This window comes from Sodiomyces alcalophilus (assembly GCF_042370955.1).
Source record: "Sodiomyces alcalophilus JCM 7366 unplaced genomic scaffold ACRALscaffold_4, whole genome shotgun sequence".
In the NCBI taxonomy this organism is placed as follows: Eukaryota; Fungi; Ascomycota; class Sordariomycetes; order Glomerellales; family Plectosphaerellaceae; genus Sodiomyces; species Sodiomyces alcalophilus.
Window position 1 is genome coordinate 4,285,123 of NW_027263535.1, and position 15,254 is coordinate 4,300,376.

At 48.3% G+C, this 15,254-nt stretch overlaps 2 protein-coding genes across 2 annotated transcripts; both read right to left on the reverse strand.

Annotated features, from left to right (window-relative positions):
• Positions 1 to 1,065: 1,065 nt before the first annotated feature.
• ACRALDRAFT_2042337 (uncharacterized protein) lies at positions 1,066 to 2,824 on the reverse strand (the record flags this gene model as incomplete). Its single annotated transcript, XM_071021235.1, has 3 exons — positions 1,066 to 2,334; positions 2,442 to 2,504; positions 2,585 to 2,824. 3 exons carry the CDS (start codon positions 2,822 to 2,824, stop codon positions 1,066 to 1,068), a joined length of 1,572 nt encoding a protein of 523 aa, XP_070875165.1.
• A 4,253-nt stretch (positions 2,825 to 7,077) lies between these two features.
• ACRALDRAFT_2027747 (uncharacterized protein) lies at positions 7,078 to 9,662 on the reverse strand (the record flags this gene model as incomplete). Its single annotated transcript, XM_071020488.1, has 5 exons — positions 7,078 to 8,916; positions 8,984 to 9,082; positions 9,149 to 9,266; positions 9,326 to 9,420; positions 9,483 to 9,662. The coding sequence occupies 5 exons, from the start codon at positions 9,660 to 9,662 to the stop codon at positions 7,078 to 7,080; spliced, it is 2,331 nt and encodes a 776-aa protein (XP_070875166.1).
• Between the last annotated feature and the right edge of the window lie 5,592 nt (positions 9,663 to 15,254).

Below are 15,254 nucleotides of genomic sequence, written 5' to 3' on the forward strand. Positions count from 1 at the left end.
GTAAAGATCGTGCTGCGAGCACGACGAACTCTAATCTTCCCCTTAATTGCTACTGGAGCGCGAAAAGGACGAGACGAGGTGAGTCAACCACCCTGGAGATCGACGGGAAGGCGCCATGCCATGGGAGGGACGACCTATTTACCTGGCGAAGACGGCACAGGGAAATGGCCCCTAACGGATGGAATGATGTGTCCTGGGAAAGGATCCATGAGGCATGATGATAGTGTGGCAGGAGCACGAACTGAAAAGAGGCCAACAGTTAGATAGGTGTCTAACGAATCCAACCACGCCTCCTACAATGTGTTTGGCCATTCATCCTATCGTGTTGTCTCAGTGAGGAAGGTCTGTGAAGTGTCGGCTACAGCGAACTTCCCACAACGCAATAGATGGTCTGTAGCGCCTGGCAAAGGCTATCGACGAGACGGCCTGGGGCGATGTCCGCCAGGGAAAGATCTTATTCCGATAGGTAGATTCTACATATCACTGGATGTGATTATGGCGGTGGACAAGGATGTTGGCGATTCTCAGGAGACCGGCCATAGTACCATCCCAGACAAACGTCTTCAATGGAATGTTATTGAACAAAGACAAGCTACGCTATATGGGCGCCATGAAAAAGACTCTACCGTAACTAACCAAGATCAAGACATAGGAAAGTGAAGTGTTCGGTGGTGTTTCTTGCTTATCTGGCAGGTATTCTGAGTCAAGGCTCGGCTTGAGGAGTTGCGGTGACCAAGCAGATCATCAATGAAATCATCAATTGGAAACATAGGGTAGTCATACAGAGATAGATATGAGAGCTCGTCATAAGTTCTTCCCACTGCAGTGCCCATACCGAAACCATCACACACCACCTCTACCAGGTACAGATACCAAAAATGCAAGTCTATCATCATCGCGCCCCTGGCAGCTTCCTTTCGGTCAACTACCTCCCCCCACCGCATACGTGGGACATAATTTCGAAGGGTGCTGGCAACACTCCCGGTCTGACTTGGGAATGCCGAGCACATTTTATCTTTTTTCCTTACCAAGATTTGTGTGGTCTAAGTAAGAGTTTGCTGCTTGCTACTCGGGGTGCTCCAGCCAATCGTTAAAATGGCCGCCGTCAAGCTCTTCCACTTTCCAGTTATGATCTTGACCTCGAAGGAGTTGGAGTTGCGGATCTAGGTAAGCATCATCGTACATGGGCAACGCCGTTGACAAGTCTTGCCTGCCATCGTCCGGAATGAGATGGTGTGGCCATCGTTGGTGATCTCCTAGCAACGGGTCTCCATACCCGCCGCCGCCGCCGCCGCCGCCGCTGTTGTATGAATATCCGTTGGGCTCTGTCATCTCTGGGCCTAGTACTGAATCCAATACTCCATGTGGCGGCCCATGCCCGTAGGGATCCAGCAGGTCGTATCTCTCACCCGTTGGGCCAGCAGCGTAGCCCATTGTGAGCGAGGGTCTCCTGATCACGATATCTTCCACGAAGCCGGGCGCCTCTTGCCGTTGGTGAACACCCTGCTGGTAGTATTGACCATGGGCCAAGTTCTCATGACTGTACGGTGGCGGCAAGGACCTTCCCGCATTACTGTAATGATACATGGGGTGCGACTGCATGTCCGGGGGACTCCCTGCGATGGCCGGATACGAGTGGAAAATGGACGGGGGCGCTTCGTGTCTGGTATTATGATTGGATTCCTTCGTTTGTCTGCTCTTGGATACTGCCCGGCCTGTGGCCCAGTCGAAATCGTCCAGGTCGCCTTCTTCGGATCGCAAGTTTGCATCTTCCTGTGCTTTGGACTTTGGTTTCGAGGGCGTAAACTTGTACCCAGGGTGGGCTTCCTGGTGGTGCATTCGTTCAATCTTGGCCCACTCGCTGAACTGTTCCCGTACGTGCTCTGGCTCCAGAGGCCAACCGCTCCCGCACACTTGCGAGACCACCTGATGATTATTTTGTGTGCAGAGGCTCTTCGCTAGGTTCTGATAGGCCTTGCGGTACAGCATGAACGCGTTCATCGGGCGCTTTATCTTGCCGGGCGTCTTGCTCACCTCGACTTCCCTCACCCGCTCCTCTGCCGTTCTGTGGACATAGGCTTCAATGTCTAGTACCAGGACTTCGGGGTGTTCCTCGGCTAGCTCGCTCAGCGGTTTCTGGATGTCATCAACTTTCTTGGCTGATTTGCTTTTCTCTTTCTTCTTTCGCGGAACCGGTTTCTCTACACGCGCGGCCCGCGCGGCCAGGGGTCTATTGGTCGACGATCGTTTCTGGATTGTCATCCCGCTTCGGGTCGTAAGGCCATCTGCGCCACGGGCGGGCGTGGGAGGCGAAGTATCGGGCGTGTTATATGGCTGTTCAGATCGAATAGTGAGTTGCCCGAACCTCTTACTATTTTCCCACTGGCGTGATTTGGGAAGAAGGAAGAAAAACATGGGTTGTTGGGAGTGGAAGCTCTTACTCGGTGAAGCGACTCGCCGATGGGAGGGTATAGTGCTCCCGTCCCTTCATGCCCCGTGTGGTACTGCTACCAAGTCAGTCTAAAGTCCAAGGCCACAGCGAGGTCAGAGGCTTTCGTCTCTGGTAAGAACAGTCCTGCCTCACCATTTGGGAATCGCGAAGTCTCTGGTGATACGGGGATGGGCTATCGTAAGGTAGCTCGTGTTGTGCGCCGGGTGTCCCCAATCTCGACTGGGAGTGTGGTCGCCCCATTGGGACCGTGTCTGGGGAGAAAGGGCCCCGCGGGTATGAAGTTGCGGCGTTTTGTCGGATCAAGTGATGATTGTCCTTCTGGTATATGTCTTCGTTTGAGGGAGCGGGTGAGGGCGGCGCTGCTCGTTCCATTCCAGAATCTGGTCACAGCCGGAGACAGCGTCCAGCATCCAGACGGAAGGGACGTTTTTCAGGACAGGAACAGCTTGATGGTAAGAGTAAAATGGCAAATTACGAAACCAAAACGTATCTTGATCTCTCGGCGGACTCTTGCTCGCCCCGATGTGAGACCGAAGACACTGGGCTGCCCAGGGTGGACGGTATGAGGGGGTTGACGACGGGAAGAATAGGTGAGCCTCGGAACGCTGCTGGCGGGGCAGAAGAGCCTGGTCCACGGCAGTTTGAGGTCGTTGAGATAGGGTGCTGTCTAGCTAAAAGAGAGTAGAGGGGTTTCCAGAATTGTTCGAGAAGGACAGGGTGAAAAGGAACGGGAGAAAGACGGTACGCCCGCCGCAGGTATCGAGGGTTAATAGACACCGAGGAGGCCGTGGTCGGTGCGGTACCTGCATAGGACGGATGGGCAAGGAACAAGGGGCATGGATGAGATAGGAAAGGTAAGAGGCTGAACGTGGATGGATAGGGTGGGTGGATGAATGGACAGTTTGTCTCTCGCCTGCATGTAGCGGCGGTGCAAAGACAGGAATAGATGGGGTATAAAGTGCGAAGCTCTTTGCTAAGGGGCTGTCTGGGCATGGAGTAGTGCTGTATGTCATAGCCCGGCACTCCCGAGCCTAGCCACAACGCCGGGGCAGTGGACAGATCAAGGGTAGCTAGGCAGAGACGGGTGTTCTATGAATAACTCCTTTTGTGATGGAAAGCTTCTCCCGTTTCTAGGGAACCTGTCTACTCCCCCCACACCATTTCTCTTCTTTCTAGTGTCGCTATTCTCAGTCAGCCGTAGTCCATGGAGTAAGGAGGATAAAGCATCGTAGAGAGGAAAAAAGGGGAGGGGGGGAAGCTTGTCTTTGTTCCATATCAGTAGTGAATCTACGAAAAAAGAGAGAAAGTCCCGGCCCCTGCAGGGCCGGTTTGGTTGTCTTTGGCGGTCAAACCCACGTCGTCTTTTCACCTGCCTTCTCCAAGTCGCCCAGCCCGGGTAGGTAGTCATGACTGCAGCCGTGTTGGCCCCAGGCCCACTCTGCATCGGGAGGTTGTCCAACAGCAGCCATGATAGATTAGTGGACTGCCGCATTCGGCCATCACCTGCCTGACCGGACGTTTAGTCACTGGTACAGATGCAAGGATCTGTGCTGAAAGGATATCCGACGTACATAGAAGTCGACGTGTGGGTTTCCCGTCCAGCCCTACAAGATTTCGCATACCGGTGACTGTCCTGGTTGCGGTTTGTATCTCAATGCTCTATTTGGCGATCCTGCTCAGCCACGGCGGAAATATAAGGTCTATGCCAATGGTGGCCGTTCACTTACCATTGAGTTGAGGACTCAGGAGGACTGACGGCAACTCGCTCTGCCAATAAGGAGGTTGATGATGATGGTGCCATGGCAACACGGCCAACTGGGCAGCTTAGACCCGTCCCGTCCTCTGGCGGTGCTGAATAGTCTTCTCCTGCGCAGCCTTTCCCATCCTTGTCTGTTGGTCCCTTCCCTGTCACTGTCCCTCTTGTCCTGCGCTGCTTTCCGCAGTGCATAAAATGGTTCACCTCTCCACCAGTTCACGCACCCAGCCGCTGTCCCACTGACCAGGAGACATATCTCAAGAAGACATGGGATGGTCCCAGAGATCATAATTCGACAGACCTACAGGAATGGGAAAATGGACTCCTCTAGTTAGGACAGAAAATGGGGTCGAGATAGGTAACCCCATTCTGGGTTCGGGGACGGTTGGGAATGTGAGCTGCGTTTGTCATATGCTGGCTGCAATTCCGGAAGCGTTGGCACACTTCTCTGTGATTGGCTTGGTTTTTCCATTAGTATGGTACGCCCTAGCTGGGGATGCTTGGCTTGACAGGTACGTAGACGGAGTAGGTTTAGACACCAGATCTCCATATCAGCGTCAGTACCGGATACATCCATTCCATTCGATGCGTTCAGTACAACGTACAACGTACCGTACACAGGCTAAGCTAAGGTAATCATGGTAAACTGTCGGTCAGGAAGCTGGTCCCTGTGTCTTGGCATGACGCATCATAACCCTTGACTTTTCTCCTTGAAACCATACTGCTGTGGCTTATCATGAACTCCGTACGATGTAAGGCGTATCCGAGATACATATATGTACAGATCGTAGATGGCCCAGAGTTCCATACTTCGTAGGTATTCCGTCGTCGTTTTGGAGTCCGTGCTTGGTACGTGACCGTTCGTAATGGTGTGTACACTACCTACAGAGGATGATTAGTGCACATTTTAGTCTCCCTGTTGACCCACATTATGTGATCCATCCTCAACGCTAAATGGTTATCTTCCATGCCCTGGTAAAAGACTCTCCCTTTCATCCCATTCATGACAACCTGAATAGAAGTCTTGGCAGGTAGGTGTCTATTCAAGTTTGATACGACCCTGCTGCCCTTGAGAGTTCATCCAGATTCAAGATACCATGGCGTCGGCTTTTTTTTTTTTTTCACTCTTTACTATTCTTCTAGTATTTCGGGGGCAGGGAGGGCGACTTATTTCTTCTAGAAAAAAAACCCCGCAAATACAAACAATCCGTATACGAAGTACATATACACGCAGTCAGAGTGACAACCAAATTTTGAATTGACATTTCTTGACTTCATTGTGTCCAAGGCACGTATCGACGCCCACATGGATGGATGGTTTGCATGTCACGAGAGAAGCCGGAGTATTCCAATCTTTGTAGCATGTAAATTACTCCTGGTCGCGGGCGTTGTTGTCATAAGCCATACCCTCCCTGTTGGTCTGCCCGATTAGATATTGCTATGTCTGCCGTCTTGAGAAACTAGATAAACAACCAGCCTGTAACTTACATTACACCCGGTCGTGGTGGTTCGAGTGTTTGCATACGTGTTGACGTTGGGCATGTGAGGTGGCGAGTAGAAAGAGAGTCTAAGAATAAACCATGTCTAGTCGGCACTCTGCTTGGCCCTATTTACTTGCAGGGCAGGTAGATGAAGACAATTATCAGCTCTCAAAGTCGGATCACGCCCACGCACGCCCCCCCCTCCCCCCCCCTCTTCTAGTTACGTTCCCAGCAATTAAGATCTTCAATCCTCAAAACCCGCACAGTGATCGGCCAATGGCCATCACATGGCATTCAGGCCCAAGTGACTCCAGATTCTGATACTCGATGCGTAGAACTGGAGTAGATCCTAGTACTGGGCCAAGGAACCTCGTGGAGCCTAAACCGCGTGCATTAAGGTACGACCTGGCAAGATCGTCGGCCATGGCGGCAGTATGATCCGGATAGAGGCATGTACGAGATGATGCAAGCTTAAAGCTTACCCCGACGTCTTGGATAGATGTTGTAGTCCATTGTCCAGGCCATAGAGTCTGGAACCGGGTATTCTGAAGTCCTCGACATCCGCAGTGTCTAATCCCGTTCCTAAGACGGACGGAATACCTCGTTACGGACGCTGAGTTGCCCAGTGTCACTGGAAACATCGCGGCAGAATTGGCTCTTTGATTAGGTTCTTGCTAAGGTCAAGTCCGCCACCGTCCATCGTCCCGCGGGCCATGGCAGGTGCCACCGAAATGTCCTCCAACTTCGAGGTCAGGAGATCATCCCATGCATGTTCCGATCCGGAGTTCAAGAGCAGATTGACGATACGGAATGTGCTAAACGAGCCAAAGTTGGCTACATTCACTGCAGCCTGGCACTGGAGCCCGTGATAAAACACAGGACAGAATCGCAATGTCGAGCAAAGTCGGGATCTTTTCAGACGGGCTCGATGACGATGCAGTCCCGCTCCCAGCAAGACGGACACCGGAGCACTCTAGGTTATCGTCGGTCAGGGCAACAAGTCAATAAGGGAGGGTCCTGGCCGAACCCTTATATGTCTGAGTCTAGATGTGAGTTATTTCCGGCTCCGTAATGTCATAGTGACAGTGGTCTTGGGCATCCATTTTCCGATTGGCCCAAAGTCTCCAGTCGAGAGGATATACTGTCTATACACCTATCTGGTGCTAAACCCCCAACCCCCACCCCCCCTCCCGGGGAATAGCAAGGGGTATCGTGCTATTCACTCTGTTTCCACTCGAGGAAAACTAGGCTAGGGACAATTCTTCGTGCCACATGCCTGTAAGGAGTCTGAAGCCGACCAGGCGAAAGGTTCATTTTGCGGTTGGATCATTCTCAACATGAGAGTAAGCATGGGCGTGATTTCGTCGTTGCAAAATGCGATATTGGTTCTAGGAGAACTGCAGCCTGCTTGGCACCTGATGTTGCCGTGGGCCACTCGCTTGCTTTGTGGGAGGGGTTAGTATCGGGTGTTGATCAAACGGGGCAAGTGTTGTCGTCGGAGGGTAGATGGGGGACATGTTGATAGTCTTGCAAGATGCTGGAGTCGGACCATGCCACGTAGGCGGCTGCTTCGCCGGGGAATGTCCCCCTGACGACGGGGGCAAGACGCCTGGCTCTGTGGAATCCGGGTCTCCCCTCACATTCTGATTGAACACGGGAGCTGCTATAATACTTTTGTTACTCCACGCGCTGGGCGAAGTAGTAATGTTGGAAGCCCTCGGGGGACTGGTATCACGCGGGGAATGTTTGGTTGTGGGAGGCCCGTCATCGACCGATGTGTTCGCCTGAGTTTGTTCCTGGTTTGAGCTAGCGTCTAGGGACTTGAAGGGAGAGCGAGCTATCTCGCCCACGGAAGATGCTAGCCGTAAGCTGGGTCCAGCACTTTCAGGATGAGTACCATGAGAATCAGGGCCGTGTCCTTCTGAATTGGCGAAGTGGTCAGAGGAAGAAGCTGAGGAAGAAACGGGTTCAACTCGCGCGCCGGTTGCTGTGCCAGAAGTTTCGACAGGCTTATTATCATAATCTTGTGGATCCAGCTGTTCGTGTTCATCGGAGCCATTCGTAATCTTAGGCGCGTCGCTACGACTTGCGGCTGATTGTGTCTGCCGCAATCCCGCCCCGACAGCTGAATCGTTGTTGGAGGACGGGATCTCTACAGCAGGTGTTCGAAACTGAGATTGGCGACTAGGGTCTGGGACTGCGCCCTCTGAGCGATTGACCTTCAGTTTGATAGTTGGTCGTGGTTTCGAGTTGGCCGCATCTTCGCGCCGACGACAAGTACTGCAAACGAAATGGAACTGAGGTTGTTCGGCCTGCGCTGCCAGGACCCCGACGCACTTGCTGTGTTGCCAGATATTGCACCTTTCACAGGAAATGCTGTGGGTTCCATCGTCGACTCTACCATAAACGCCACATTCGCAGTCGAATAACCAATCGTCTTCCGTCTCGTCGTCCTGGAGCTGTTTGAGGGCCTGCTTGCTCCTTTCTATATCAGCATGCAGTCGACGCTTCGACATGCGGCCTGCACCATGACCGTCGCGTCGACTGTCACTTGATAGGTTGGAGAGCTCTTCTTCATATTGTCGACGACGTGCTTCCCTTTCGTTTATTCGCTTTTCTCGCGACATCAATCTCCGTTCTCGATCTCTCTCCAACTTAAGACGAGCTTCTTCGGTTTTCCTGGCAGCTTCCTCTTCTACCAATCGTCGTCGTTCCTCTTCCCGGGCTTGTTCTTCAAGCCGTAGTCGCTCCTGCTTAGTAGCTAGTCGACTTGAACGCTTCGCATTGGCCATTTTAGCGAGATTTTCAAGTTCTCTCTGCTGTTGCAAAGCCCGGCGTTTCCGCGATTCTTCATGTTTCGCAAGAATGGGCACCAAGTGCTCCTGCAGCCGATCTCGCAGCACCTTCTCGTTCTCGTCACGTGTGCTTTGGAACGATGCAACGACATTGTGGACTTCTTCCAGCGTCACCGCCAGACACTCCCATTTCATACCACCTAGACCATCGTCAATCGATGAATTCGCATTGGCACCCTCTGGGTGTACCACAACATTGGCCGCGTTTGATGAGTTCCGTCGTCTACTGGCTCGAGATGTGCGTCGGCTGGTTTTCGTCTTTTTTCGGGAGGGTGGTGGCTGAACACATGGTTCTGAAAGTCGATACACCCGATTATCATCAAGGACAAAGTAGGTCCGGTCTTGGCGATCCCAACCCATTGGCTCAATCCTCTAGGTGCTCAGAAAAGTCAGATACCGAGCAGGCGCGTGCCAGTCCACGGGAGTGTATCTAACTTACCCAGCTGGCCTGATCTACATCTCTCGTCTCCTCCATCCTTTCCCTCACTCGTTCCGGGTGAAGCATGGCCCATTGTGTCAGTTGATGCAACACACGGATCTAGTCAACACCATGTTAGGTAGAGTTCGGCAACACTTGGTGTCTGACATTGAATATCCGAATTACCTTAGTAAACACGTCCAAATCCGTAAACTTGGTTGGTATCTCCTCATCTCCGAAGGGATTCATGTCGGGCTTCTTGGCGAGGTACTGTCTCCGCGTGTATTCATCAAAGTTGGCAAGGCTGGCCGCGTCATGTTTTAGTATGCATGAACGTTATGGTTTTGCTATGGCTGAACTCACTTGAGACCACGATGTGATGACACGAACTTCAGCAGAGCGAGGCCGATATCTTGGAGAACAGGTGAATTCGGTTTTAGACATTCAGTCTCGAGTTCCTAAACATGTCGAATATCGTCAGATCAAGACATTTCTTTCACATATTCCGAACCTGACTCACGTCGGTGTCTAAGCGATCATCAATCTTGACAACCTTCCCAAACAAGTATATCCATTGGCCGAGGTTGGCAAACTGCCACATGTTGCGGATGCGTTGTCGCAGCGAGGAGTCCGCATCTGGCTGCTCCGCCGGCGGAGTCGCGCTTGCCTCTTGACGCGTCCTTTTGCGCGATGTGCTCATTGCAGTGGTGAGCACGGAAGTATGGGCGTGATAAGAGATGTCCAGAGGGAATTGTTCTTCGGCTGGAGACGATGAGGAGGGAATTTTGCAACGTGCGGACGCACATTACACGATGGGACAAGGAGCTCCGAATAAGATGGTCGGTAGTAGCCTTGCCACGGATACGAAGTATACCTACAGGCAATAATATTCAGTCCGAGGGAGTCCAGGATGGGATTGGCTGTGGCGTTCTTGCTCCTTCAATGTACCACACAGTACACTACGTACATATACTGTAAGAACTTACCAAACTGAGAAATACATACCTAGCTATGCGGAAGAGAAACCGTAAACAGGATATTACTTAATATATCACTGCCATCTATTTTATCCAGATAGCAGGATACTTATATAGCTAGTAATATCAGCTAGTTTTACTTAAGTATAACTGATATATTATAATCAGATATATTATAGTACTTTTAAAGAAGTATATTATATTTCTCTACTAATAATAATTAATAGTTAGTCTAAAGAAGGTATTTATTATATACTTATAACTATAAGCGAACTATTATTCAAAGATATTTTCTCTCTTTATAGAATATATAAAGAGCTACTACTATAGAGGCTAGCCTAGCTGCGCTAAATAAGATTATTATTATTATTATTCTCTTACTCCGTTATCCTAGCTAACTAATCTAGGAGCCTAGCTTAGGCTATGCGGTCCTTCTTAGTTAGTTATAGGGGGGAAAAACCTATAGGGTAGAAAAACCTTTATACTCTCCTTATTAGGATTAGTGCCGCGTCGGGACCTCGGGGGCCCCGGTAGTGACTTAATACGTATCTGGATTATACCTCTAGTCTAGTAGCTAACGGGAAAGTAGCAGGCTAGGGATTCTAGGTTAGCCTGGGGTACGGTATATTATATAGGGAGCCGAAAGAGGACCGTAGCGGTCCCGTTTTCCGGGAATTCCCCCTGTATCGGGGTAGCCGGCTTTATTTACACCTTCCTTTTAGGCGGGGGGTTTAGCAGGAGCTCCTGCCTTTATTATATATGCCTGCCGAATTCGGCAGCCTTCTATAACTATAGTTAGGTTAATTAAAAATTTTAAGGGCCTCCGCCTTTTTTTTTATTTTCCCTCCTTTAACCCTCTCACGATATTATAGGTTTACCTATAAGCTACCCGCCCCTTTATTCCCGTCTCCGTGCCCGGCTTTGTACCGTAGTTACTGATAATACGTATTTAGCAGCTTATAAAAAGATAGGGTTATTTTAATATTATCTACTTATAAGTAGTAGCGTGGGCGGGAGGCTAGTGGTTTTAGGGCGGGCTAATAAGATAGGTTATAGTTAAATATATAATAATAATAGTTAGATCGATTAATAAGTAATAAGCTAGGACCGTTATTATAAGTAAAGGGGTGCTATAGGGGGTGCATATCGGTTCCGGGTCCGGTGCTAATAGTTTCTAAGATACCTCCTAAGAAAAAATAGCCTAAGAAGAAGGGTAATACTTATTACTATAAGGCCGGTGCTTTACGGGTTCTGCCATGGGTATTCCTAGGGGGGCCCTTAGGGTGCTAGCGTAATACCGATAGGTTACTATTTCTGATTATAAGTAGATATTTTAGGTATACTAAGCATCTTAGAGGGGATAAACCGGAGGATATAGAAGTATACGCTAATACTACTAGAAAGGGAGCTATATACTATTAGTATACTAATAATCGTCGAACTTATAAGGATATAAGTCGGTTTTATAGTAGTGGCTTAGTAGTACTTAGGCGGTAATAGCGGGGTTCTGATAATTAGTATAGGTCCCGGCTATAGCTCTAAAATACTAATAGCGAGTCCTTAAACGCTATTAGGAGCTTATAGCGGCTATCGCTAAGGGTAGAGACGGATCGGTTATAAGTCGTGTCCCTAGGGGTGCCGAAGCTATGCCGCGCTAACTTTAGGTAGGCTTGTGGTCGGCTTATAGCGGCGGTGGCTTCCTTTAAGCGCGCCGCTAGGCGTGCTCGCCCTGCTAGCCGCCGCTACGGCGGAGATATAATATTAGCTAGTCTAGAATATTATCTAAATAGGTTAACAGAAATAATCGCTATCCTATTAGAGGTGGCTATAAGTCCCCTAATAGTCTTTTAGTAGTCTCTTTACGGTATAGTAGTGCTAATATAGAGGGATAAGGATATAAGTATAACGCTAATAGCGATAATGCTTTTAATAGCGAGTATAAGTGTTACGGGTTAACCCCTTAAACACATAGTTCCGGCATAAGACCGGAACCGCTAATTAGCACGCAGGCCCGGCGCTCGGACCTCGCGCTACCCTCACCGCGGATACATATAAACCTAATAAATCCTATACTTCTCTATAGACCTTTTCCTTTCCTTTCCTTAATTCTAGCTAATATAATTATTCGGCCTTACTTAGTACGATTAGCCTATAACTAGCCGCTTATATAGCTAGAATTTAGTAAACTCCACGCGCTATGTTAGTATAAAGCTAGATACGAACGCGCCGTTAGGCGGCGGCGGTCCTATAAACCCCGCTAAGCTAACTAAGTGGATAGATAAAAGGATTACCGAAGCTATTAATACGATACTCGGTCCCTTATAGGAACAGATAGCTTAATAATAAGAGCTACTCTAACGACTTATAAACGGCCTCGCGAATATCTAGGCCCTATAGTAACCTACCCCTAACCTCGCGCCCCCCTCGGAGAGAGCCCCTATAAACACGCCTACTAAGTCGGTAATAGGTCCCCCGACCCCGGCGACCTCTACTCCCCCTTAGATTATAGTCCTATAGGAACTAAATAAACCACGCCCGCCGCGTACTAAGCCCCTACTATACCCTGCGAAGTTTAACGGAAAACGAATAGAGTACGCCACCTAGTTATAGCAGATACGCGATAAGCTCCTACTAGATAAGCACTTATTTAATAACCGAGCCGAAATATAGTACTATATTAACTTATACTTAGAAAGGAGTGCCTAATAAGTGGTATTAGCCTTCTACGCCGCTAAGGGGCCGGGAGGTACCCGCGACCTAAAGTCGTTCCTTACCTACCTAGACCGTATATATAAGGACTAGAATAAATAGCCTCGCGCGGCCCTCGCGCTATATTCCCTTAGATAACGTAAGGAGTAAACCTTTTTATAGTTCCTACCGAAATTCGAAAAACAGATCACCTAAGTAAGTAATAACGAGTAGGTAGATTCGGCGAAGATCACCTTCCTAAAAGGAGCCCTAAGCTAAAAGCTATATAGCGCCCTAGTCACTACGAAGTTACCCTATAATTATATAAGCTAGGTTATCGAGGTATAGAGTATTGCCTAGAAGCTAGAAGGACTACGCCTAACTAGCCGGAACACTTATATACCGAACCGAACCCAGAACTAAAAGACCGACGCTAATAGAGATATTATAATAGGCGGGATTAATTAGGTCCGGCCCGATATAACTATAGACCGACCTCGCAATAACCGGGAGTGCTAGGGTTATAAAAAAAAGGGATATATTCGTATAAACTATAAGTCCCGGGATAAGGGTAAGGCTAAGGGCGCCCGCGTAGCGAAGGTATAGGCTAAAGATAGCGACGTCGCCGCGAGTTTAGACGGTTCGGATAATAAAGAGTTAGGAAAAGAATAGCTTTAACGCGAAAATAGGCGTTAAAGCCGATAGCCGCTTTACGGCGGGAGTAGGAGGCGTTTAAATACCTAGCTAGCGGCGACTTAGCTCTAATATTAACGCGAGTAAATAAAAAATATATATATACTTTTATAAATACGGGTTATAACTACTATGCTACTATAAATAAACGCTTTACCTAAAGACTTTAGTTACTATTAGTCGATAAAAGGAGATAACTACTAAAAGGATTCTCGGATATATCTAAGCCGGCTATTAGCGCCGGGATCGCCGTGTTTAAGCTTAAGATTAACGGCTATATATAACGAGTCTTCGCCTATATAGTAAAAGGACTAGATCAGGATATATTCCTAGGAAAACCGTGGCTAGAATATAATAATATTACGTATTACGCGAAGAACTATAGGTTATACTATAGAGTCGCCGATATTAACCTATAATTAGTAGGCGAGGAGGAACTAGCTAATATATAAGCTATCCGCGAAATAAGGCTAGTCTTAGGATTAGTGTTTACGGCCACGATATAACGGATAAGAAAAGGATTAAGGGAAAAAGAAAAAGACGAGTTTAATACCTTAATCCGGGCCGTTAGTATATAGGATATCGATAAGGCCCTCCGTAAAAAGGAACTAGTAGACCCTCGGGACTATATCCCTACGAATATACTATAAGAGTTCGGCGACCTCTTCGCGCCTAATAAGGCTAACGATTTACCCCCTTACCGACTAGGCGTTAACTATAAAATCACCCTAAAGCGAGGTCCTAATAGGCTTAAGCCGACCCTGCTATAGGGGCCCCTTTACGGTATATCCAGGGAAGAGTTATTAGTGCTCCGAAAAACGCTTAACGACCTAATAAATAAGGAGTTTATATAAGCTAATAGCTTAGCGGCTACCACGCCGGTCTTATTCGTGAAGAAGCCAGGGGGCGGTCTACGCTTTTACTATAATTATAGAGCCCTAAACGCGATCACTTAGCGGGATCGCTACCCCCTCCCCCTAATCACTAAGACCCTATATAACCTAGCTAGCGCTAAGTGGTTTATAAAGCTCGATATAGTCGCCGCCTTCTATAAGATCCGTATAGCTCCCGGGTATAAGAGTAAAACGGCCTTTAGAACACGCTTTAGTCTTTTTAAGTGGCTAGTATATCCCTTTAGACTAAGCGGCGCACCCGCTACCTTCTAACACTATATTAACTAGACCTTATAGGAGTTCCTTAACGACTTTATTACGGCCTATATCGATAATATCCTAATCTACTTAAGTAGATCTTATAAGGACTATAAGGCGAAGGTCCGGCTAGTATTATATAGGCTTATAGATACCGGCCTAAATCTAGACCCGGCTAAGTACGAGTTTAGTATAATAACAGTAAAATACCTAGGCTTTATTATTATAGTAGGTAAAGGAGTATCCTATAACCCTAAGAAATTAAAGGCTATCCGCGACTAGGAGGCCCCTACCTTTATAAAGGGAGTACGAAGCTTCTTAGGATTCGCGAACTACTACTAGATATTTATCTACGACTTTATAGGTATTATAGCCCCCCTTATAGTATTAATAAAAAAGGACCGGCTCTTTAGGTAGGGGACTAAAGAAAACGCTGCCTTTAAGGAACTAAAACGACTCTTCTAAATAGAGCCCGTCCTATAGTTATAGAACCCGGACTATAAGACTATATTAGAAACCGACTACTTAGGCTACGCGCTAGGTAGTATCCTATCCTATGTGGATAAGCTAGGATATCGCTATATAGTCGTATATTACTTATATAAGCTTACCCCGGCGGAGTATAACTACCCTATCTATAATAAGGAGATATTAGTAATTATAAGCTATATACTCGCCTAAAAAGTAAAACTAACTAGCTATAAGTAATTCACCATACTATCGGACTATAAGGCCCTCGAGTATTTTATAACTAAACGGTCCCTTACTAAAAGGTAAAGCCGT